Genomic DNA, 25,026 nt, shown 5'->3' with positions numbered 1-25,026 from the left:
TGGAATTTTTAAAAGTTATTATTTAGCAAGTTTGCAAATAATGTTTCCTTGATAAGGATGATACCCCACCTTTCACCTTATACAGAGCTGGAACAGGCTCTGGCTCCATCCTTTGAACAGACTCCAGAAGAATCAAAGCTCTGCAAGATCATAGTTTTGTTTTTATTCCAAAAATATACAACCCAAGTGAAGTGGTTTGCATTAACAAAACCCCAGAAGGTTTGATTTGAGTCAAACAAACTGACATCAAATTTAAGAAGGAAGAACAGATTTTTAAAGACCAGAATGACGAGAGTCAAAGGACAGATTACATTGTAGTGATTAAAGATGCTACGAACACCCAAACCACAGATTACATTTCCTTATTTGGTCGCAAACTTACAGAAGCTGCAAATAATATCAACAAAAAAAGGCAAACTTGGGTACAGCATTAAATGCATCAATGAATTAATGTGCACAATTTGGATTGTATAAAAATAGATCTCTGGTGAAATACAGCATGTTTGACGCTGTGAGAAATCTTTTGGAATAGTAAAGACCTGAGTGGTATTGGCAATTCACACCAGACTGAATGATCCGTTCTGTACCATGAAGGACAGAGAATCTGGGCAGAAACATCTTCATCTTTGGTCTCGGAGGCTTCACCCAGCTGGCATATAGAACAAGCAAAAGGCTTCTGGACAAAGGCATTTTCCTAAATAATCAGCTCCAGGATGGATCATACTGAGTCCACCCAGGAGGTGGGGCCAGGTAGATTCTCCGTCCTCTGTAGAAGAAGCTTACAACTCCCCTGTATCCTGCTCTTGGCACTCCAGACTTCAAATCATCCATGATCCCCAGGTTTTTGGCCAGCATTTTGAAACTGTCCTTACTTGAGTATTCAAGGCGGAAAGGGCCAGATCCCTTCAGTTGGCCTTGTTTCACTTCTTCATATTTGACCAAAGGAGCATTGTAAACTTCTTTCTGAAAATTTTCCTTGTACGACTCCTCCTTCAAGTAGTTTAAGTCCATTTTGGTGAAAGGCACAAACTGGGCATTCAGCTTTATGTCACGTAGGTACTTATCAAAGAACTGACCCAAGCTCACACCCTGCCGACCAAAGGTCAGAGTGCGTGAAATCTCTGGCCGTATGCAAGCCCGGTTATGGCGCTGCTCTGGCTGACGCATCCAGTCGTCCCAGAAAGCAGCGGGCCACTTAGGCTCCAGCTCCTCCCACAGTTCTTTACGGAGCATCCAGCCCAGACCCGGAAAGAAATCTGTCCTGTACAGCAGATCTGTCTTTGCAGGATCTATGAAGCCATCCCTGCCGTTGTCATTCCATGCTGACACGCACCACAGGGTGGGGTCCGACTGCAGAAGTGGTAGCAAGGCTCGGAAATACTCAAAGAAGTCTGGCGCCACCTAGAGTGCAAGATAAATAATGAGTTTTTACTTTAGTTGTCAACAAGTGAAGTCAGCTCCAGTTCTCAGAGAATTCATGCAGTTTCATTTAAAAAATATCTTAACGTGATGAAAAGTGATCATAATTACCTCCAGGTCATCTTCCACAACAATTACAGATGTGTGGGACAGCGTCTTGAACACCTGGTTGAGGGCCCAGTGGTAATGTCTCGAGATCTTGTAGTAACCCTGAAACTTTTTGTGCTCCGGCCGAACAGCAATATCCGACAGGTCCGGCTGCTTCATATGGGTCACCTGAGCTCCATAAGAGCTGATCACCGCTGCCGTCTCGGCATGCCCGCAGTCTTGACTCACAATGATTGGATAGAGCTCGGCTGAGGGTCGGTGCTGCAGGAGTTTGTCAAGGCAGCGTTTCACAGTGACCCGGTTGCAGGCAATAACCAGGATAGGAATGACAGGCTGACGTGGGACGTCCACCTTTGGTCTTTCATTATTGACTGGCACCCACACTGACTGATAAGTCTGGATCTGTAGCAGGATCTTCCTCTGCTTATCCAGCTCGTTTGCAAATGCGTCCAAAATCCCAAACAAATCTTTCATCAGACCATCAGTGGGCTCCTCCGCCTTTTCGCTCGTCCCATCGCCCTGCTGGCTCGATGGGGGTCTGCTCCACAGCAGAAGCACCAGGACAGCATTCCAGGTGACAAACAGGAATGCACCACAAAGTATGAGGGAGCCTTTTTTTCGGATCATGGCACAGAGTAAGAGGAAGGGAAGGAGGGGTGATCACGAGGACAGAATGAAGAGAGACGTCCTGGTTACACACAAAAGGAAAGGGATACGGGAGGGGCAGCCTGTGTCCTGTATCATCACAAATGCATGATAACAGATAGGGCCGGCTCACTGGGAGGCCAATAGAAAAATAGTGGAACAGGTCAGTGGAGGTGAGGGTTGAGGACAAAAGTCAGGATTCATCTTAATGTCAAGTTGTGGTTGGTCATCAGCTTCAAGGTTGTTTTCATCTGAAACATAGAGAACAAAACAGGAAAATATTCAGCCAATCAGACTCATGCAAACTGTTTTGGCAGGAAGCAGCCTGAATGATGATTCATCCAACTGAATCCCTGATCGACCCGTGATCACCTGTGGCTGCCGCGCGGCAGGAACGAGCCGGGAGTAACCCAGACTGAGAAGAAAAACAACCACAAACAGCGACCTGCAGCTCCACAGCCCACCCCTCACTCTTGTTACAGGAGGAGCGACTTGAAATTAGCTCCCTTACCCTGACAGCGCGAGCGCGCGCGCGGCCGCTGTCTCCTCACGGCGCCGTTCCTTCGATGACAGCCGGAAAAGTTGAAGTGACAGGCGGCCAGAGGAGCGCAGGAACCGGCGGCAAACTGCCTTCCGGACAGTTTTCCGTCGACTGGAGCAACTTAACGCTTCTGGAGACCCTCTGGATCTCGCAGCGCCGACCCAGAGGGAGGAGGGGGAGGAGGAGGAGAAAGTAACACGACGACTTCCTGGTTTGAGACACACCCGGAAGTCCCGCCTTACCCGCCGCAACGAAAAATTACGCAATAAAATAAAAATGAGAAAATAAGTAATATTAACTCCTTCTTAGAGATCAGGAGGAAACTAAATTTGTTCCATTTATAAAGCAGGTTTGAATCACTGTGATTTTTTTTGATGAGATGAGGCTGCTCTAAATCAGGGGTCTGTAACCTCTTTGACCCTTACTATATGGCTCTCTGGTTCATCTTAAAAACTTTTTTAAAAATATTTTTTTTAATTATGCAGTGCAACAAGCAAACCAAAACAGTCAAACTTTATTCAGCTGTTTCCCAAACAGTTGAAGTACAGTACGTAACACTCCCCCAGGCACCTGACTATTATGACAGCTATAATGCTTCAACAATCCATCAAGATGTGCTGCTTTTGAGTTGACAAAAGTTGAATTTTTTTGACAGATTTTAGAGCACCAGCCTTTATTCTTAAGGCACAGCGGCCTGTCTATTACCAAACAAAATTCAAGGAGCTGAATGGTCCAAAGAATATAGTAAGGGTTAAGTGGCGCTGATTTAATTTTAGATGGTAACATTTGTCTTTTATTTTGAAAAGAAGTCATGTACACTCTTTTCAAAAGTTATAAACTATTTCATAAATATTTTTTTTCTCTTTATGTTCATTTTTATTTATGTATAAAGGACAAAACTAAGTGTGTGGATCATTGACAGTATATAGAGAACTGGAATGAGTGAACACCACACACATAGACACATTCCAAATAGGAAGTATCTGCTTGACCCTATTGATAAAGAGCTACTCAGTCATTATATTTGTCAGAATAACCATTCTTGCTCCAATACCTTTTTCTTAATATTTTCTTGCTAATCCTCATTTTTTAATTATATGTGTTTTTTTTATTGCAAATTATTAAAGTTATAAACTGGTCAATTAGATGCCTCAGCAAAAGAATGTGGTAACCACTGGCCTCACGCCCCTCAAACTTTTGATTGACAGATTCTCCCGAGATCACTTTCAGTGGAAGAGTTGTGGACTTCAAACAAGCTCACTCCTGATTGCCGATAGTAGTTGCCATAGAAACATCTACGCTGAACAACTCGGACAAATCACTGTCATCTGGTTCCAACATGGCGACGTCCGTATCTAAATTGGCTTCATTAGGCTGGATCAGAAAGTAAGGGCAATTTCCACGAGTGACATCACACTCGCTCAGTCCAGTTTTCTATGTATAGTTAATGGTGTGGATCAGTGAAAGCTCATTTGCTGTGGCAACCCCTGAGTGGGTATGCTGAAAGGTGAACAACTGCCATCTTCTGCCACCAAAGAAAATATTGACTGATTGAATAAAGTTTGACAGAATTTTAATATTACTTTTAACAAATCCAATATCCTAGCCATGTTTACATTAAAAGTGGGGTCATATGGACCACACAAGACAGCACGCTCCGGGTGGGGTCATCTGGAACCCATAAGATAGCACAAGGGTTAACATGAACAAAATGATTTTCAAATCAACTAATTGCCAACATTTTAGCAGTCCTTTATGAGTTTTGGACAACTTAGGCAATAAACCTGGTCACTTCCTGAGAGTCGTTCTAATTTTCTTGTTTTATTCCTTTATTTGAACAAATAAACTTTAGAGCAGCAACAATTACTTAACTTTTGTCTTTTTTTCTGACATTTAATCGTGTACATGTTTACTCGATGGTTTGATTACATTTGTGTTTACTTAAATAAAAACACATATAACCTAGGAGATTATTTTATTTATTGCTTAAATGAGTTTTAAAAATTTAAGCAAATACTAAACTTATAAATGAAAATCTGATTTTATCTAAACAGAAAACTGAAACCTCTAAAGTAACAGCTACATGCTAGACTGGTGTGAGAAGCATGTAATATTATGATCAACAGAAAATAAAAGGAGTTATTAGACAGAATAAATGGTACATCAACAACAAGTGTTCAGTCCCACATGAATTTCCAAACTGAACTCTGAGCTGCAGAGGACCCCCTTTTTTGGAAATGTTTGTGCAGACCTTATCATGACTGCCTCTTAAATACTCTGAGGACATTTGACTCGGTCAGGATCGATGACTGAACATAAAGGTCAAAAACAGTGAGGAAGGAATGTTGGGACAGAAGAAAAAATAGAATATATAGAAATAAAAAACAAGACTCTGAGTGTCAGGAGAAACTATTTTACTACCACTTAATAGTCAGGAAGGAGTCAGGCCTCCGTTTGCGCTTGTGGCTCAGATCTAAACTATTTTATGAGGTTTATAGGAGTTTACTTGTTAATCCTGCCAAAAAAAAGTATATCAGCGTACAAAAATTATTTCAGTTGACACAGGAATTGCTGATGTGAAAGTCACATTGTTCCATGATTTCGATCACTGATTGTGCAAACAGTTCAAATGTGCATGTGGAGTCTTTAAATTCTACTCCTGCTTCAGCTGAGGTAGTTTGAAGGTTTGAAACCTGGAAACAATAACGCCCCAGCTGAATCATCTTATGAGACGATGTCATTGCACAAATGCATCTTTTTTTATTTATTTTTTTGGAGGGGGGATCAGGGGGATAAGTAGGAAGCAAAACTAATGCAGGTGTGCTATTGTGATAAAAGCCACTTAAGAAGTAAAGAATTTGCAATGCAAAATAAATCTGCAATCGATAAAACAAATATTGTTTGTTGTACAAAGCTGCAGTTCTGACAAAATGAACTTTGCTATCACGTTACTGGTAAAGTCAGTTTTATGTTTGTTTTTTCCCTTCACAGATACATTAACTAAACTTTAAACGTAAATAATGCAGATTTTCTGCAAAGATGACTTCTTCGGATGAAGAAATCAGGCAGCAACAGCAGAGGTCTTTTACTTAACAAGATTTTCCTTAAATTAAGGTAAAGCACAAGAAAATAACAAAAAAGACTAAAACAAAATGCTCTCTTAAGCAATTGAGTTGAGTGAAACCCAACAGATCATTCTTCAACAAATACAAATTAGAGTTGGCTCATTAGAGATCTAACTTCTCTAACATGTTTTTGATTCATACAAACTCTCCTTATTTGTTCCAATACTAACATCAATGTTTCCACTAATTGTGTGCTAAAGAATTGATTTAAAAATGAATAATGAATAATGAATAATGAGCAAATGATGAAAGGATACAAGTCCCAAAACCCAGGGTCCATAACCAGGGTTTGGGCCGCATCCGCCTTCAACTGCCACTCATAAATTGAACTAATCCTTTTTGAGCTCTTTGGGCTCACAAGCCCTGGACACCTTATTCTCTGGGATCACTGGAGACCACAAACTCTTCGTATTAAACAGACGGCTCACGGGACCTGGTTCGGAACCCCCCTAGACATACCCTAAGTTAGAGTTATCCAGGTGTACAGTTTTGAGCCGGATGTCAGCTCGGATGAGGAAAACAAAGACATTAATGGATCCATTTGTCTGCAAGTGGATGCATTGGAATGGAACAGAAGGGAGCTTGTTGCCCGGTGATTACATCATCTGTTAAAACACCTAAAATACAATTTTCAATGGAGTGGGTCTTTAACAGAATAAAGTTAAATTTTCTTATTTGCTCTCATGTTCAGAGGAGATTTAATAAACAAACAAGCTAAAAACTCCAAGTGCAAGCCAATAAGAATGAAGTGTGCATAATGAAATCAAAGAGACCCACTGTGATGGTTTCAGGTTTTACTTGGTTTGGAATCGTGGGGGTCATTCAGTTTAACGTTAAAGGGAGGAAAAGCCCAAATGCATCACGTGGCTGCACCAGCACAGGTATGTAAAACGAAGAGTCAATAATAATAAAATGTCTGGGGCGGGGCTCAGTCCGGTCTGTCCTGGGGGGCTTGAGCCTGACTTTGTCCTTTCACCTGGAAGAAGACAAAACAGGTGAGTTCGAGTCAACCGCGTGAAACAAATGTTCACCTGAGAAAGCTCACCTGCAGATGAGAGCAGCTCCACGCGCACAAACCCGAGAGTCTGGACACCAGCAGGGCAGTAAGAGACGCGCACGCGCTCCGTAGTTTCTTCCAGCCGGGTGTAGTTGAACCCATACTCCACGGTGACGTCACTGTGACCTTCAGGACCCCGCGCGGGACGTAGGTCACTAGCTCAAGTGGGAGCACGTTGGTTATTTTTGGGCACCGTTCTCTTCCAAGCAGGTGAAACGTCACTTTACGCACGAGCGAATGTTGGCCGCGAGGGGCAGCAGCGCGTGCGCTCCCTGAAGAAAGTTCGGGCGAGAGTAACTTATTCATTTTCTTGTAATCTTGTGTAAAGGTGTCCCGCGTGACCCATCTGCACGCCACAGACAGCAGCGTCCGCGCTGCCGTGGAGCTCGAACCGCCGCGCTCAGCCGAGGACTCGCGCAGCGCGGCGCCGGCCAGTCCGAGGCCGTACGCCGCCGAGGCAGGCCGTTTGGTCGACGGATTTCTGGTCCAGATCTTCCCCCGACAGCGGAGCACCGCAGACAGGGCCGAAGTCGACGGAGTGGAGGCCATGGCGACGGGGGCTTCACGGTTCTCCTTCAGGAGGGGGTCCGTCCTGCTGCTCAAGGAGTCACATAATGAGGCCCGCAGAGGTTGACTTCTGTTGGGACAGGAGGAGCGCTGGGCGGCGGGGGTCCACCACCACCCGCTTCTGTCATCACAGAGGGGGGGCTGGAGGGTGTGTCCTGAAGAGATAGTGCAAGAAGCTGCAACACCTAAGAGTGAAAGTCACAGAAAATGAAGAATCTCCATCCACCGTTTAACCACACACCCCTCACTTTTTAAGTTTTAATCTCCATCACCACAAACACGTTGTCCATTTAAGACCCACTCCAATAAAAATCGGGTTTTTGGTGTTCTTATAGCATTTTTCTCACGCTGGAGGAAATATATAAAATAATTTAAGGTTTAAACTGCGTTTCTGACTATATCTTTATTCAAATAGTGTTGGATCAGGAGCAGATGAAAACCGTGGTTTAAAAAACCGGGTTTGTGCAGCTACTGCTAAAGTCTCCTTGCTCCGCTATAGTTCTGATGCATGTTAGTGTCATTGACTGTAGAAATCACTGGACATATCAACCACAGCAGCCTTCCCTGTGTACGGATGTTCCTGGAAAAAAGTGGATTTGTTTGGGAAAATCCACTTGATGAATAAGGCTTAACCCAGACTTTATATGACTTTTAGAGTTACATGATTTTATGCAAGTTTCATTCAACACAAACGCAGGGTGGTAATTCACACAAGGAAAGGGAAAGAACTTTTATGTTAGGAAGATAATTCTTATTTAAATACGTTCTTTAAAATGCCAGGATGTAAATCCAGCAGAAAACGCACCGTCATCCTTAACAAAGACTTTGAAATTGTGGGAAAGATGACGAAGTCTGACAACTAAAATAACTTTTTGTTTCTTAAGAGACCTTTTTGAGTCCAAATAGCTCAACAACATATTGATTTCACTAGAAGATTCAAGGACTTGAAGAGACAGCATCCAAGAAAAAAAAAAAAGTATTGGACGTTGATTCACAAACCTTCATCTGATGACGTATTAGAAAACAGTGAAGTCAAAACATGTCAACTAAAAAAAGACAATCATTCACAAAATATTTGTACCGGTAGTTCCAATCTGGCATTTAATTTAAAAGAGCCCATCTTTGTTAAATGGTGTGTCTTAAAACTCTAAAGATAAATAAAAGCAGAAGTAAAAATAATGTGTAATTCACTTAAATATATAGTTGAATTGTGCTGTTTTGATCTGATAGTTTTTCCAATCTACGATGCAAACCATGATGGAATAGTAAATGGCATATACTTATATATTGCTTTACTACCTTCCTCGAAGGCCCAAAGTGCTTTACAGTCACAAACTCATTCATCCATTCAAACACACTGATGATGCCAACCTTCCACAGAATTCATTTGGGGTTCAGCATCTTGCCCATGGACACTTTGATTCATGGGCGGGCAAGGCGGGAATCAAACCTGCAATCTTCAATAAGAGGTCGACCCCCCTACCACTGCACCACAGCTGCCCCACATGGAAGGCAAAATCCCAGAGGAATCAAAAAACAAGCAAAAAAAAAATCTGTTGTCTGTGTTTTCGGTAAAAATCCTCTTTACCATCAGCGTTTTCCAGCTCCAGGGGGAGTTTGCTCAACTCACTTTGTTTTCATTTTGGGTGACATGAAAACCTCGCCTTCGTATGTAAAGTGGCTCAGCGTCAGATCTCAGATTATGAGGCTGACATTCCTGCAGGTTGTTGTTGACATGGATCACTCTGCCTGCATCAGACCCACTAGTGGAACAGGCTCGTCAGCCTGAGGGACACGAGCTTGAGCTAAATGTAACTCAAGGTTACATTTCCCTCTTACCTAAGTAAAGTCATTAAGCAATTCTGAATTTATTTGAACCTTTTGGATTTTATATTTGAAAGGGTTATTGACCAAATCCTGGATTTTTGTTGTCATAAAAATGGCTTTATTTGGTACATTTGATGGGAAATACATTATAATACTTACAGTTATTTACAAACATATTTGGAGAAGTATGAGGTATAAAACATTTAGAAGGAAACCCTGAGTTTGGATCCGTCTGACGTAATCCTCAAATATCGTGTCCCTGAGTTAAGTGCACTTCGAGCTTTTGAATCTTCAGTTCTCTTCTTTCTCAGTGATAGTGGAATAAAAGCAGGCGCTGGCTCAGTTTTTTTTCTGCTTGCTCATCCAGAAAAATGTTCCTGTCCTTATTTTCCTTCATTTTGCAGCTTGTTTTCATGTTTTCAGTTTTCCCATCACACTGAGTAGAACAGGTTCCAGCAGCGTTCTTTCATTTGTGTGGGGGCCCTTCGGTTTGGCCCCTGGTTTCAGTCGCCGTCTTGGACTTCAATTGAGCTGGAGTGGTTCCCCGGTCTCTGGGTTCCGCTATGGATGGACACAGTAGGAACGATGACAAAGGCCAGGATGGCCACCAGCAGGATCACCACCGTGATGGTGATGATGATGGCCACCACGGCGTAGTAGCACTGGTCTGAGCGGAACAACCTGCGCAGGCGACCCCTTGTCCTGTTGGGGGGTCTGCCCACGTTCAGCACCGTGGTTGGGGCTGCTCCTTGCTCCGCCTCGCTCAGACTGGTGCTCGTCGCTGGGGGGTTGGGATTCTTGGTGGGGATGGAGAGGGCGCTGGGTTTGCTGGAGGAGGCGCGCTTCAGCATCAGCTTGCCTTTGCTGCGCTGGAAACGGATGGAGAGTGCCCTCTGCATCTGCGAGGGCAGCTTCTGGATGATGTCCTGGTTGTTGCCCAGGCGGGGCAGGTCACGGCCGTGGGGCAGCTCGGTTACCTCCCGGCACACAGGGCAGGACAGGTTTTTGAGCTCGGTGGAGGTCACATTGATGCGAGCCAGGCACTCCAGGCAGAAGGTGTGGCCGCACGCGAGCAGCTTGGGAGTCTTGAAGATATTATCGTAGGAGCAGAAGCAGATGCTGCACTCAGTGTCCTCCACATCATTCTCAGGGGGCTTCTTCCTCCTCGCCCCATCCCTCCTCTCTCGTCTCCGGCTGTCTTCACTACGTCCACGGGATCCTCTCTCCCTCTCCCGCTCTCTCCTCCTCCCTCTCTCCCCCCTCTCTGAGTCCGTGCTCCTTGATCTCCTCACTTTTACGGGCCTCTCCTTAGTCTTGTGTTGCTCTTTGGTGTTCTTCTCATTCTGGTTGGGCTTGGGCTTGACGTTGGGAGCCAGAGGAGGGTTACTCCCCCCCGGAGCTCTGCCCGGCTCCCTGCCTTCATTCATGGTGGGGGTACGATGTTAAAGGTAGAGGCAGCTATGGAAAGAGCACATCATGCAAGAATGGTATGAAACCGGAAAGATGAGGGTTCAGCTTCAACCTGCTGAGCCACAAGGTTTTAAACAACACAAACAGAACATGTTAAAAGCTGATTTCTTTAAAAATAATGAAAATGTCATCAAGCTCTGGTAAATGAAGGGATGCTTACAGTTTTTTCTCTTTACATAAAATAAATTATTATTATGAAGCCAATTGAAATAACTGTGTTGTGATATTGGGCTCTATAAATAAACTGGAAATTAAAATGAATGCACTGACCTGTTGAGCTGGATGAAAACCAGCTCTCCACAGAGATGATCCCGCATTAAATCCCTCTGGGAATCTGTGCAGCTACTGTTGTCCTCCTCACAGAGAGGAGAGAGCTGTGGAACCAGCTCCTCTCTCTCCTGTTGTCTCGTCTTTCTTCTTTTATCTGGCTTCCTAATTCCAACCATGGCACTGCCTCCTGCGAGCTCTCCATTCCGCCTCCCACCCGCCTTTTTTTTTTCCCTTGTCTGACCAGTTGAACCAGCTGCAAGAATCTGCTGCTGTCACCTTCACTCCCTCCCCTTGTGAGCAGGACACCACAGTTTGACTGATGTAACTCGTGTTAAAGTGAAAAGCTAACCCTCACTGCATGCTTTTTAGAGTGGGGAAAATTCCACTGTCATTGACTCTCATGTAATACCTGCTGCTCTGCTGACAGACGAGGAACAGAGATCCACCTGATTTTGGTCTGTCACGGAGGTTTGACACATTAAATGTAACGTTTACTTTTTTCATTAAAAGCACTCTTCTTTAAAACCCCAGATTAAACAACCAAAACATGGTGCTCAGTTTGTTTAACTTAGTGTTGAAAATTAACCGCGCTAAAAACAAATACATGTAGGAAGAGCCGCTCTAGCCTGTTAATTAGCAACAAAGGAAAATGAAAAGAAATCCCCACTTCCTCCAGGAGTTCAGACCTCAAAATAAAGAATCTTTATTAATAATAAACTACAAATGACCTGAAAACAGCAGGTGATGGTAAAAGTTTATTACAAGGAAAAATGAAGATTAAGAGTGGCGTTCGAGGCTAGAGCAGCATCCAGCGGCCCAGAGAACCCACCCCATGACTGGGCATTTTTCTTTGTTCTCTTGTTTATGATTAAACCAGTTCATCAGTGATGACTGCTTTGTTGCTCTGACCAGATAACCTCTGCAGATGTGAGCAAATGCAGTTCCTTTGGAATTTTCCGTCGTGTGTTGTGGACACTTGTGCCTGGTTCTCCTCAACCCAGCTCCTCCTTGGCTTTGCCCTGCTTGCGGGGCATCTTCTTGTTGCTGCTGTCCTCCAACTCCTTGCTCTTGTAGTAGTGAGGAGCCACCTCCAGCAGCCAGGCGCTCTCAATCTCGATCACCTGTAAACAGCAGCAGGATCAGTGGGAAAGCCCCTCACCTGTTTACACTTGAAACACGGCGGCGGCGGGCAGACCTGTCTCATGAACTCCTTGGTGGTGAAGACCAGCTCGTGGTAGATGAGCCAGCGGGGCTGCTCCTCAAACAGAGAGCTGTTGGGGTGGGTGTAGACCGTCTGCTGGTGCTTCACCGTCTTGTAGCCGCCTTTGCTAAGCCGGGCTGTGTGGTAGAAGTATCCGGCTGTCACTGCCTGAGAGGAGCACAAACCCACACACTTATGAGACAAACAATTCTGTTTTTTAATGAACTAAGCAGACATCTGCCTGGATTTTTATTATTTTACAACTAATGAACAACAACAACAAAAAAATAAACACCCAAAAGCCTCCGAATTTTCTTCTGAGACGTGGACAGAGGTTATCAGAGCAGGATGGAGGTGGAAGTGAAGAACCCGATCAGCTTTCAGTCTGAGTCAACACAGACAGAACCGGTCCATCTGGTCGGCTCAGTGCCACACAGGGCGGGCTTTGTTTACCTCCACAGACACCTGTGTTTCAGGTATTTATCAGGGCTCAAACCAACGTCCCCAAACATTCTCCAGTGACAGCAATCGGGAATAGATTCAGGAGGAAATAATGGAAACGGGATTTTCCTGTTTGAGATCAAATGGGTAACAAAATTTATGTAGAACAACCGGTGGGAGGAAAAAAAAATAAACTAATCAAATAACTAACTGGAATAATTGTTTACTGATACATCTGAAGGCTGAATATTGATGTAACGATTATAAAATGGGGCTGAGCACTATGAGCACTACTCCAATTTACTTTAAAAACACAAAACTCGTGCAGACAAATAAAATCATACCTCAGAAATGGAGCCCCCGTCACAGGGCTTTAAATAATTAAAGACATTTATGACAAGGAGAGACTAACCTTTTCTATAAGACTTGCAACACACACATTTACCAAATACTTGAACAACTGGTCTCACTACATACATCAGAATAAAACATAAATATGTATTTTTTTTATTACCCATTTTGTTCATTACCCAAACATATGGGGGTAAATAGGGGTGCATTTGAATGCAAATAATGTGTCGATGTCAATTCCGGATGTTTACGGGATGTGGTCTACTTATTCTGTTATTGTCACAAAAAGTTTAAGTCAGAAAAAAAACAAACTCTGTATTTTGTAAGTATTATTTTGTGCGTGAGATTGAGTAAATGGTATTGCAGGGATGCTTTAAAAAAGGGACTACAGTTTATCTTTGCACACAAATTCATTGGTTGTCAAAAAAGTTTCATTTTTAGAGTTTAAACAGTTTTTCCAGGTCAAATCCAAACATCTGATATTATTGGGATGTACAAAAGAAAACTAATGAACATTTCAGGCTGTTAAAACTGCAGTTTTCCTGGAAGATTTTGGAATTTCTTGGAGTAAATAACTGAGATGAAAGTATGTTTTCTATCTTTACCTATTTAGCTTCTTAGGGATGACTTGTTTTCTGGGTCATCGCTATGATTACATTTGCTGACTGTGGGTCTCACTGACTTCTCCATGCAGCCCATCTAAAGAAAAACTGTGCAAATATTTTTGTTTGAGGAACAGAGGTTTGTGATGAGAAGGGGTGAGTTCAGAAACGCCCTCAGCTTATCTCGGCTACTTTAAGGGTGCGTTCCTGAACTGCTGTAAAGATAGGAGGCAACAGCTTCTGACGGATGATTAACAAACCTATGACATTGTCTTCGGTTTCCAGATTTAGCAGGAACTCACAGAGTTCAGGAAAAGTGACCCACAGGGGACAATTAAAGAACAGGAGGACCTTAAACAAATGACTCAGTTAACTTGTTCAAAAGTGGAGAAATTTTTCCCTTGTTGGGCTTTCTGTGAATTCTTTGTTGACCTCTGATGAATGAAATTCTTGGTACTTCAGCTTCCTGGAGTACTAAACACTTAAAGCAGGAACTACACTCATGTTAGGAGAAATTTGTAGGCCTTCATCTGCTCTCATTTGCCTCTGTTTTGCAGACATTTGAATGGTAAAAAAAACCACGAGTCAGTTTCATCTCTTTCTTTTAGTGAAACTGTTCTATTTTAAGCAACGTTCACTTGGCTTGATTTACAATGTGCTGTCTCATAAATTAAACTGTATTGGTATTTTTTTGCTGCACAAACAAAACTGGAAGAATTTGATTAAAAGTATTTGGATGTGTGAATCAACAGAGTTCTTCTATTTCAGGTGGTTTTGCTTTTCTACATGTATCCATGGTGAAACAGGAGGCCTCTTTGTCACGGGGATGTTTGTCACATCTGATAAATGGTAAGCACACGTTGCTGCTTGTTGTTGTTTTTTTTAGTCTGAGCTAAATTTGATCCTGAACAGGTGGAGCCTTTAGAACAGAACTGTCTGTGAAACCAGAATTTGTTTAAATTCAAAACCCTAAACTGGTATAGATTAACAGATTAAACTATGGTGATTGTCTAAGTTTTGGGATTGAAAGAAATAAGTCTGACAAAAAAACTGCAACTAAAATTATTTTAGCAAAGAAAACCGCTTTCAGTCTCAACTGGAGAATGCAGAAATGAGGAGTGGAAATGTCATCTCATTTGGGAGAGGAATTTAACATCTTTAAGAAGTTTTGACATCATCATCATCATCATCATGAACTCCGTCAAAGACGAAGATCAGCTGTCCTGCTCTGTGGGGTTCCCAAACTTAAACCGGTTCTTCTTTTGCGTCACGTGGGTACTCCGTCTCATGATTATCAGTTTACATAGTCACCGCTGCATCTCTGGTCTGTACCGCATCCCCCTCGCTCCCGAAGGAGTGGTTCGTCCTGCCACCCCCGTGTCGAGTAGTTTGTCTCATTCTCTTCACATATCCAAAACTTAAAGGGTTAGTAATGCCCTGGGACAAAGCTTTAATAAGTATCCAGATATATTCCATATGTTCTAATGTATCAAAAATAACAAATAATTACCGATGACAAACGCAGGTTTTTGTAAAATTTGACAAAATCAACGACAAATCACACTCGCATTTCGCCCTGCTTCAGAAACGGCTCGATTTGGGTCACGTGACGCGTTGACGTCATGTGAGTGAGACAGCGCCAGCAGCAGAATGCAGGCGGACCCAGGGTGTCAACAGATACATGTATGTGTGTGCGGCGCTGCAGCAAAGTTGAATTCTATAAACATCGGTGTTATGGTCCGACGGAGTATTAGGGCCACCAAAAAATAAATAAATAAAATTATGATTTTTAAAGTTGTAAATTTACGAGATTTATAATCGAAATGAGCCTATTGTGAATGAACACTGAGCAGAATCAGACTGACTGAACTGTGAAAAGCTTCTGATTTCAACGGGTAAACTGAATGTTTAAAACATTGCACATGTTTGGAAGTTTCTTTGTTTGATTTGCAGTTTATTAATTATTGATGGTGGCTTGCAGGATCTCTGCAGAACCGTTGATGAAACCATCGACACTCGCAGCGGTCCACCAGTCATTTCTTCCTCCGTGAAAGATCAGATCTCATTCATTTTTGTGTGATGCTTTCATCTGAAGAGGAATCGTTTTCGGAATTTTCAGTGTACTTAGCTAACGTGACAGACTGTTGTCATCCCCTGTTGTTGTTGTGTGTTGAAACGGGACGATTCATGTGGAGAACGGAGAACTGTTTACGTTCTCCTTTTTTCTGCGCACGTCAGAGACATGCAGTAAGGTGGTGAAAGAGCTTCTGGGTGTGTGAATAAAGGGAATAAATAAGGGAATAAATAAGTAATAATAAAGTGGCGGACGGTCCTGCAAACATGTCTCTAAGCTCTTTATTTTGCATATGAAACTCTGCATTACCGACCCGGATAGTCAGCGTCATTGATGATTTGATTTCGAGTCGCCAAAAGGTTCCGATCTGTAAATAAAGCTTCACGAGATGCTCCACGTCTTCCAGCTTCGAGCATGGCTCTGATAAACTGACAGCTTTCGGTTTCACCGGCATTCTCAGCGACACTGTCAGTGTCATTGCCAAATTGTGAGCTCTTACTTTCCGCGCTGCCGGCTCAAATTCAAATTCAAATTCAATTGAAATTAATTTTATTTGTATAACACCTTTCCAGTTAAAAAACAGCTCAAAATGCTGTACATAAAACAAATAAAAATACAAGAAAAACTATACCCCACACATACAATAATTTAATAAGATAAGCCCCTCATAATAATAAAAACAGAAACAATCAGATAAAATAAAAAAGCAAGCAGATCACAAAGGAATAACCTGAAGGCGCTGCCCACCCTGTCCTCCTATTGGCTGGAGTGTCAGCATCTAGATTGATAGGGCTTTACAGTCCTCAAACCACAAACACCCGGCGCCTCTGAATCAGCGTCACTTTCAGAACAAATGTTTCCACAATCTGAGTCTGAAGACAGAATTGTGGACCTTGAAATATCGCCGCTATCGCTAGCTCCGACACGCAAAGGAGAAGCCATCTTGCTATATTGTCTCTGGTGACGTCACACGTGGTGCACGTGACCAAAACGGAGCTTTTTACCCGGAAGAGACAGGTTTGCCAAATTTGGCCGCAAAAATGCCATTTTATTTCAATATTTATTGCTCAAAACACGGCAAAACATTTGGAAATGGTAAATATAAGGAGAAATACAGTTAACACCGAAAATGACCTACAACCCCATTACTAACCCTTTAAAGACCCACTCCAATGAAAATGGTCTTTTTGTGTTTTTAACATGTTCTTGTAGCATTTTTATCATAGTAGAAATCTATATAAAATAATTTATGATTAAAACTGTGTTTCTTCATTTAAATCGCGTTGGACAGAAAACTGTACGCTAGATAATGCTCAGACTAATGATGCAGCTGCTGAAGTGGGCGTGGTAAAGTCTCCCCTCCCCCTGTGCGCACACTGGCCCGCTCACGATTACGTGTGCGAAGCATGATGAGCATTCAACATTCGTGCTGTGGCAAATTTTGATTCTAGCTCAAAACTGAATGACTGGATTGACCCAATATTACTTGTCATTATTTTTGCATATTTATTAATGTTGGCTTGAGGCTCGTACATGAGCGTGCAAACAGAGCTCTCATCGACAGACGGTTGCTCTGCACCAACAGTCCCACCCACAAACCAGAATTGTATTTGTAATGAGCTACTACCGCTGTGCATAAAATGTCTTAAAAAACAGCAAAGGCTTTATGATTTTGGCTAAAAACCTCATAATAATTAAAAGATCACTGCAAACAATAGAAAAAATATGCTTGGAGTGGGACTTTAAGCTATCTGGCCCCAAACATTTCTCCTTCCTCAGTGAGTCCTTGTAAAAATTGTCATAAATATGTTTTTGTACTGCCAAAATGAAAATTTTATGGCAAAAATGGACACCAGCATTATCTGCGGTGTTAATGTGCGTCATGGCATGGGCACGTCACCTTAAATATGAAATAGAATCTGATCAAGTTTTAATTTAAAAGTACAACAGAAGTTTTTATTTTGAAAAGTGCCTGTTTCCCATTTCTTTGGCTTTTTGTTGTGACACAGACTCTTCGACAGATTTGAAACAGGACTTCTGTGTAAAGCTTGCGTTTTGTGGTGTATGGGGAACAGATATCAGACGCAAACGATTTAAACATTCTGAATGATTATTGAGCATTCTATTTTTTGTGTCAACGTAACCGAAGCGCACCACAAAAGGAGCAGTGGAAATCAGCCTCATCAGTAAATGGCTCATTAAAGACAGAAAGCAGCAGGGTTGGGTGTATGTTGAGTTTATGCTTTTTGGCAGCACTAACCTTTCGAATCGGCACATTTTCTCCCTGACAGCTGACTACCTCCACCTCAATGCGCTCCATCAGCCCCTCCAGCTGGTCCCTGACATCCCGGGCTCTCCTCATGGAGCGGAACTGGATGAAGTTCTCGTAGCACCACTGAGTGGAGTATCCACTCTCGACCCACTGAGGAACACAGATGGAAGTTATTCCTGGACCTGACCTCCTCATCTCTCCTGCATGGTTTCACAGACACAGAAGACTGGATGTCTGTCCCACCTGCGTGTAGACGTTGAGGAGCACCAGGTGATCTCCTCCGGGAACCACAAAGTTCATCCTGGCGTTGTCGGCGTGCACCACTTTGTCTTTGGGCCGATAGAAAATGGAGTTGTTGACAGAGAGCATAGCTGCTATGGTCAGCACTTCCTCTGAACACTTGTACCTGGAGGACAGAAGATGAAACAGAGGAGGCTAACAGAGAATTACAGCTTCCACTAACAAGCCACCCAATGAGAGTTTTCTGTTTTAGTTAGAGGAAAAACAGTTATGATAAAAATGATAGTTGAAGAGTTAAAAAAAGACTTAAGTCAGGCTGATCATTTCTTAAAATAATTTTGTCATTTAGTGGTAAAATGATATCTAATCCACCTTAAACAAACCACAGGAAGTTAATTTTTCCAGCTTAAGAGACCAGAAAAGTGAGACAGTGGAACTTTTTTTTGGAAAATATTTCGAAAAAAAAAAAGACCTGACTAAACAGAAGCTGTGAACATGGATTCTTGGAGGCCAGAATGATGGATGTATTTACCCTTATATTCTCAAACTTGAAAACGGGTCAATTTTGATCCGAACACAATATAAAGGTTAAAACCACAGACTAAAGGTTACTTCAAGCAGACACTCACTGTTCAGAGGCCAGGATCATCTTGCTCAGCATTGGATCTACTGGTAACTCGGCCATCCTTCTGCCCAGCTGAAAGCATGGAAATGCAAAAGTTAAGACTAAATTCATCCATCAAACAACGAGGATCATAATCAAATAATCGGTTGACCCTTTTTTTTAACCCTGGAGAACCCAAGGGGTCAAGTTTGGCCACCATTTTCTTTTTAAATAATGTTCTCAAATCTATTTGTGTATAAATACTAAGAACAATTATCTACCTGCTTCAAAAATGTCATCCTCACAAGGTATTTTGAAGCTAATAGATAATAGATTATTTAGACTTAAATAGACTTAAATATCCTAAAAAGTGACCTAGATTTAGCCCCAGTGACCCTCTAAAACGAATTATTCAGCTTTGCACCTTTGTGAGCTCCCCCAGGTGATTTAGGGCTCCCAGAGCGTACAGCTGCTCCAACGCCAAAACCAGAGTCTCGTGAGGAGGTGGGTCCATGAAGTCAAAGTGAATCAAGTCATTGATCCCTACAAGGAAAAACAAAAATCATCATCAAACAAATGTGGAACAATCAGCTGTAAATAAGAGCCGCTGCGCTCCTCGCCTCACCCAGACTCTTCAGCAGCAGGACTACATTTCCCAGATTGGTCCTCTGAATCTCAGGCACGGTTGTTTCCTCCATCTCGTGTTTGAAGGCCCAGGCGGTATACAGCCGGAAACATTTCCCAGCAGCCACTCTGCCGGCACGACCCGCTCTCTGGTTGGCAGAAGCCTGGCATCAAACCACAAACATGAAGATGTCAGGAGTCAGAGGTTCAAACACTCACATGCAGGAACAACCAGATTAATTTGGTGAACTCGGGACAAGTTAATGCACAGGTTTCTATTGTTTACATTTTAAAATATAAGTCAGTAGCTTTGTGACTGTTGAGAAAAATGTTTTTTAATAATTAAATGTACTGAACCACATCCATATTTGCTAACATATTTGATGATAAAAATGGGGGAAAAGTTAGAAACTTCTAAAGTGATTTAAACAAAGCTTTCCCTCTTTAGGGCTCAGCAGAAGCTGGAGCGTGGGCTGGGATTTTCCCTTCTACGTATAATAATCTTAACTACCGTCTACGTCACTATGACACTTTTTATACAACTAGTTAGGAAGGAGGGGAAAAAGCCTTTGAGTTCCTCCTCAAGGACAAACAAACTGCACATAGACTGATGTTAATATTGCAGTAAATCTGTCACACACTGAAAATGTTCCATGCATTTCTAAATAGCATTTAATTGATCATTAAAATATAAATAATAAAAGACATTTATTCTAGCTCTATGTTAGCTTTAAGGTTTTTGTGTTTTCATTTTTATTATTCTCTTCGTAACCCTTTTTGACAGAGAGTGAAGTGCCAGGTGCTCCTTTTTGGACTATTTTCCACCATTTTTTTTGTTCTGCGGGGGCATTGTTTACAAGATCAGCTGTTGTCGCTTGGCAACAACAAAATACAACTGCAGACTGCAGAAGGGATAGAGATTGCAGGAGGGGATGAGGAGAATGAGATCTTTTGGAGTTTGCAGGACTCTAAAGGTGTTGTTCATCTGAATCTGCAGTGAGTTGCACTGACAGGAGCAGGAAGAGGATTGACAAACTGCTCCAGAGATCTGGCAACGTTCTGGGATGTCCCCTGGAGTCTGTGACCGTGGTGGATAAGAGGATGTTTTGGAAACTGAAATCCATCATGAACAATCCTCTTCATCATCATCCTTTGCATGAGACGGTGGTTGCACAGAGATCTTTCTTCCTGTCAGCTAGTTGACTTTAAAATGCATTATAAACACTAAACAATATTCATTGTTTTTACCTTTTTAAGGTTATCTATCTGCTGTTTTTAAAAGAGCTATGGTAACTAGGTAATTTCCTCTTTGTGGGATCAATAAAGTTTTTTTGTAAAATTATAACATTTTGTTGCTTTTTCTGAGCAGCCCACTCTAAATTCAAGCCTTGGCTTTCACCTAAATGCTGTTAATTTCCCAAAATAAATACATATTTATGATTTTTTTTTGTAAGGAAACGAGTCAACTCCTAAATTCTAAGTAAAATTTACGGGAGATCCTAAAACTTAATGCCCAACTAAAGCTAACATGAGGTACAGTCAAGACTTTTCTGAATAAATCTGAGGATTACCCGTGAGCAGGGCGTCACGATGAGCGACTCCATGCCTGTGCGGGCGTTGTAGCTCTTCTGCTTGCAGAAGCCTGGGTCAATGACGTAGATGATGCCGTCTATGGTGAGGGACGTCTCTGCAATATTGGTGGCCACCACCACCTTACATTGATGAGAAGCAAACATTTAACATAAAAAAGTGAACAGAAAACAAAATGGCATCATGACAATCTTAGTTTGAAACTAACTGATAATACAAATTGAGCATCCTAAGGTGGAAATACAAAATGCTGAATTCAATTCTTCAGTATCAGCTTAGAAAAATAAATCCATCCTAAAAATAATCAAAAAAGAAAATTAAAGACAAAATATTTTATTTAAATTACATAAAATTAAGTTATTATTTGCATTATAATATTTTTGGAACAATTATCAAAAGATCAGTTTTCACTTAAACTGATTTTTATGAAAATTACTTTTGCTCAAACATGTGTTGTAAAGTGCTTTACAAATAAAGTTTGACCGATTCAATCAGTTACATAGGATAAAGATGCTACGCTAGCCTGTTACCATTGTCCTAGATATGTAAAGAGCGACGCTATAGTGGATAAGACAGTAAACAATGAGACACAGCTTAGAAGATGCAGTAAAACGACCATAAAGCACAACCTTGGTCTGATTTTAAAAGGAAAAAACTCACAAAAATAAGACCCAGGTGGTGGTGTTAATGTTTTTGTACTAAGTGCAACAGATGAACTACATGTCAAACTTTTCAATACATAAATGCGTTTTTATGTAGGAAATACAATGTATACCTGGTGCATGGTTGTGATTTGATTCACATTTACACACAGACAAACTGTTTTTTATTCACTTTCACAAGAAAATCATGTAGAAAACTACTATAGGTCTTAAGTCATAACAGAAAGATTCTTTATTGTGGTTTTACTGAATTGTCCATTAACTCAAGTATTTTTCCCTCTCTCGGAGAACTAATAGCAGATGTCTTCCTCCTTTTAGAAGCATGTCCCACCTTTCTGGCTCCAGGGGGAGTCGGGGTGAAGATCTTGGCCTGCATGTCAGACGGCAGGTTGGCGTAAATGGGGAGGATAAGCAGTTCTGCGATCTTTGATCCAAGCCGTCTGCATCTCTCTTGCAGAAGCTCGCAGCACGCTTCGATCTCCTCCTGCGGGACACAGCAAAAGACAAACGGAACATGAAACCAAATGGAGCATGTTTCCTGAAAAAACACAGCATTTAACTTTATTTTTGAGAAATTTTAACCATCCACTATTTACTAAAAAAAACACTAACATTACTTTAGATTTTTTTATGTAAATGTGTGTCATTTTTGTGTAAAGAAAATCAATTTAAATATCTTTTACTCTGTAATGTTTGTGGATAAATTCAGGAAGAGGAACAAAACAGAGTGGCGACATCATGACGAGCACAGAAACACGACACAAACACAGTGGGGCTTTTTCAACCTTTAATTGCAGCTCATCTTATAGTTTTCATGATCAGATGAGGTTAGTGCCCAGATTGCAGTTCTTTGCTCAGTAGTTATTTAAAATATTAGAACAAAAATCACAGAAGAGATTTGAACAAAGATCACCTGTTTTTTATTTTTTTACTGAATGCAATATGCTTCCATATAAACATATTGAACAACAAAAATATATCTAAAAAAAATAGAAAAAAGTATATAAAAAAGTTAGAAAAAAATATCTAAAAAACAAAAAAAATATATATCAAAAATATTTTTAAAAATATCTTGAAAAACAGACTGTGTGCCACAAAGTTGACCACACCCACAAAGTGAGCATCCTGGTCGCTTTGTGCCCAGTCGGGATTGACTCACAAGTGTAAATACACGGTTCGTTCTGGTCAATACATATTACTTCCCCAACATTTTGCTCTGTAATATTTGTGGATAAATTAAGTAGGAAGATCCAGACTGGCGATGTCGAAACAAACACATAAACAAAACGAACATGAATCGTGTCAGTGACATGGACACATTGAGGCTTTGTAGCTTTTAACTGAAGGTCATCTTTTAGTTTCATGTGCAGATGAGCTTTTGTGTAGTTCTTAAAAATATTAGAACTAAAATTACAGAATAAATTGGAATGCAAAACATTTTTGTTTTTCATACACAAAAAATTTAGAACAAAGATTCCTCCATTTTTGTGTTTTTTCCAAAATGAATGCAATATGCTTCCATACAATCACATCACAGAAAAAGGAAGAAATGTTAAGTGCTCAAAGTCTGAAAACAGTTGATAAAGGAAAATGGTAGAGGTTTTTTTCACGTTTATTTGTTTGTAATAAAGCTTACCTGTCCTGTAAGGAAGACCAGGATGTCTCCAGGAGGCTGAGTGACGTGGATCTGCAGCACCGACACCACACACGCGTCCAGGTAGTCTGCCTCAGGAGCCTTCATCACACATCACAAACAATCATCAACACAGCTCTGATGTTCATGGGCTTAGAAGCAAACTTGAAAGTGTCTGACGAGACTTTCTAATACAGTCAAGTTGTATGTGTGAGTGTGAAGAGATTTTGTTTTTCAAAAGGTTCAAATTCAATCCTGCTTGTTTTCATGAACTGGTGGTTTAAACTGGACTATGATGGAACTAAGAGTTAAACTTTCAAAGCTAAAAGCAAAAACATTTTTTGTTTTATACGTAAAGATCTATGTAAATCAATAAAAGGATTTTTCAAACTGAGTCATTGTAGTTTGTTCTCCAACCATCCAACTAGTCAGTTCATGTTCAGAAATCGTCCACATTCTCCCTTTTTATCTCTTTTATTTTTATAAAACAGTTTAAATGTTATCATATGACCAATAAACAAAATATTTCTTTTTAGGAGTAAAACTAAATAATTTCTGTCTTTTTTAGAACTTCATTAGGTAAAAAATTGAAGCCTCAGTTTAAAACAAAACTTGAGATTTAGCATCAGAAACAACAAAAACACACATAAAATGGAGGATTTAAACATTGTCTCACCTTGGTGTAGAAAATATCCACAGGGAACCTCCTGCCGGGAATCCTGAAAACCGGGGCGTCATCGAAGAAGCTGGAAAAGCGTTCCGTGTCCAGAGTGGCGCTCGCCACCAGAACCTTCAGGTCGGGTCTGAATCTGGCAATGTCTTTAATAAGGCCAAACAGGATGTCTGTGTGCAGTGTTCGCTCGTGGGCTTCATCTATGAGGATCACGCTGCAGGGAGAACATGTGTGAAGAACAACTCTGGGAGGTTTAATTCTCCTTTAGTCCAGACCTATAAGACTTTCAGGAGAAACGAGATCGGACCACATGAATCGGTACCTGTAACTGGCCAGGTCCGGCTCGGTGAGAAACTCCCGGAGCAGCATGCCATCCGTCATGTATTTGAGCACGGTCCTCTCTGACGTGCAGTCCTCGAAACGGATGCTGTAGCCCACCTGAAGGACACCAGGAGCGGTCAGGAATGAAGGGAGCATCGAAACTCCCAATATGTATGGTTCTCACCTCGTTACCGAGCTTCACGCTTATTTCCTCGGCCACTCTGGCCGCCACAGACATGGCAGCCACCCTGCGAGGCTGCGTGCACCCGATCTTCATGCCTCCCTGTGTGTAGCCCTGAAAACAGTGCAACAGTTTAACCATCAGGGTGCTGAAGTTTAACCCTTTAGGGAGAATCTTCTGAGAAAAACTTTCATGAATATGTCTGAGCTTCAAGTTTAGACTGTTTTGTTTGGCAGTTCCTCAAGCTGACCAGGATGTGGTGCTGTTGTGGGACTCACCTCCTCCATCAGGTACTGGGGGATCTGGGTGGTCTTTCCTGAACCGGTCTCGCCCTCGATGACCAGCACCTGGTGCTCGTTGATGGCGGCCAGCAGGTCTTCTCTGTAGGGGAAGATGGGCAGGCTGCGGCGCACCTCCTGCATGGACTGCTTCTTCAGCTCCGCCTGGGACAGAGCCTGGGCTTCCTGATCCTGAGCGGATCATATTCACAATAAAAAAACAGACGAATGAGAGGCGGGGGGGGGGGGG

The 25,026-nt window shown here is 41.8% G+C and overlaps 4 protein-coding genes across 4 annotated transcripts in view; all 4 read right to left on the bottom strand.

Annotated features, from left to right (window-relative positions):
• Positions 1-139: 139 nt before the first annotated feature.
• Positions 140-2,966, bottom strand: mgat1a (alpha-1,3-mannosyl-glycoprotein 2-beta-N-acetylglucosaminyltransferase a). The gene is made up of 3 exons (XM_024258463.2): positions 2,684-2,966; positions 1,531-2,423; positions 140-1,401 (listed from the first exon to the last, which is right to left on the bottom strand). Exons 2-3 carry the CDS (start codon positions 2,152-2,154, stop codon positions 703-705), a joined length of 1,323 nt encoding a protein of 440 aa, XP_024114231.1. The 5' UTR covers positions 2,155-2,423; positions 2,684-2,966; the 3' UTR covers positions 140-702.
• A 3,651-nt stretch (positions 2,967-6,617) lies between these two features.
• Positions 6,618-7,722, bottom strand: LOC112136649. Its single transcript, XM_024258497.2, has 2 exons — positions 6,884-7,722; positions 6,618-6,814 (listed from the first exon to the last, which is right to left on the bottom strand). The coding sequence occupies exons 1-2, from the start codon at positions 7,442-7,444 to the stop codon at positions 6,767-6,769; spliced, it is 609 nt and encodes a 202-aa protein (XP_024114265.1). The 5' UTR covers positions 7,445-7,722; the 3' UTR covers positions 6,618-6,766.
• A 1,673-nt stretch (positions 7,723-9,395) lies between these two features.
• Positions 9,396-11,210, bottom strand: rnf183 (ring finger protein 183). The gene is made up of 2 exons (XM_024258480.2): positions 11,030-11,210; positions 9,396-10,747 (listed from the first exon to the last, which is right to left on the bottom strand). Exon 2 carries the CDS (start codon positions 10,714-10,716, stop codon positions 9,793-9,795), a length of 924 nt encoding a protein of 307 aa, XP_024114248.1. The 5' UTR covers positions 10,717-10,747; positions 11,030-11,210; the 3' UTR covers positions 9,396-9,792.
• Positions 11,211-11,771: 561 nt separating this feature from the next.
• The window catches only part of dhx16 (DEAH (Asp-Glu-Ala-His) box polypeptide 16), a 19,145-nt gene continuing 5,890 nt past the window's right edge, over positions 11,772-25,026 (bottom strand). Inside the window, exons 8-21 of the mRNA XM_024258443.2 lie at positions 24,777-24,968; positions 24,502-24,612; positions 24,319-24,434; positions 24,000-24,210; positions 23,327-23,425; positions 22,022-22,174; positions 21,010-21,150; positions 19,440-19,602; positions 19,239-19,357; positions 18,840-18,907; positions 18,214-18,376; positions 17,959-18,120; positions 12,225-12,398; positions 11,772-12,150 (exon numbers count right to left, since the gene is read on the bottom strand). Of these exons, the coding sequence (XP_024114211.1) occupies positions 12,022-12,150; positions 12,225-12,398; positions 17,959-18,120; positions 18,214-18,376; positions 18,840-18,907; positions 19,239-19,357; positions 19,440-19,602; positions 21,010-21,150; positions 22,022-22,174; positions 23,327-23,425; positions 24,000-24,210; positions 24,319-24,434; positions 24,502-24,612; positions 24,777-24,968 (2,001 nt within the window). The 3' untranslated portion in view covers positions 11,772-12,021. The remainder of the gene's footprint in view (positions 12,151-12,224; positions 12,399-17,958; positions 18,121-18,213; positions 18,377-18,839; positions 18,908-19,238; positions 19,358-19,439; positions 19,603-21,009; positions 21,151-22,021; positions 22,175-23,326; positions 23,426-23,999; positions 24,211-24,318; positions 24,435-24,501; positions 24,613-24,776; positions 24,969-25,026) is intronic.

The sequence above is a fragment of the Oryzias melastigma genome, linkage group LG16 (assembly GCF_002922805.2).
Source record: "Oryzias melastigma strain HK-1 linkage group LG16, ASM292280v2, whole genome shotgun sequence".
Taxonomy (NCBI): domain Eukaryota; kingdom Metazoa; phylum Chordata; class Actinopteri; order Beloniformes; family Adrianichthyidae; genus Oryzias; species Oryzias melastigma.
The sequence above is the reverse complement of the archived record's forward strand: the minus strand, read 5'-3'. Positions and strand labels throughout refer to the sequence as shown.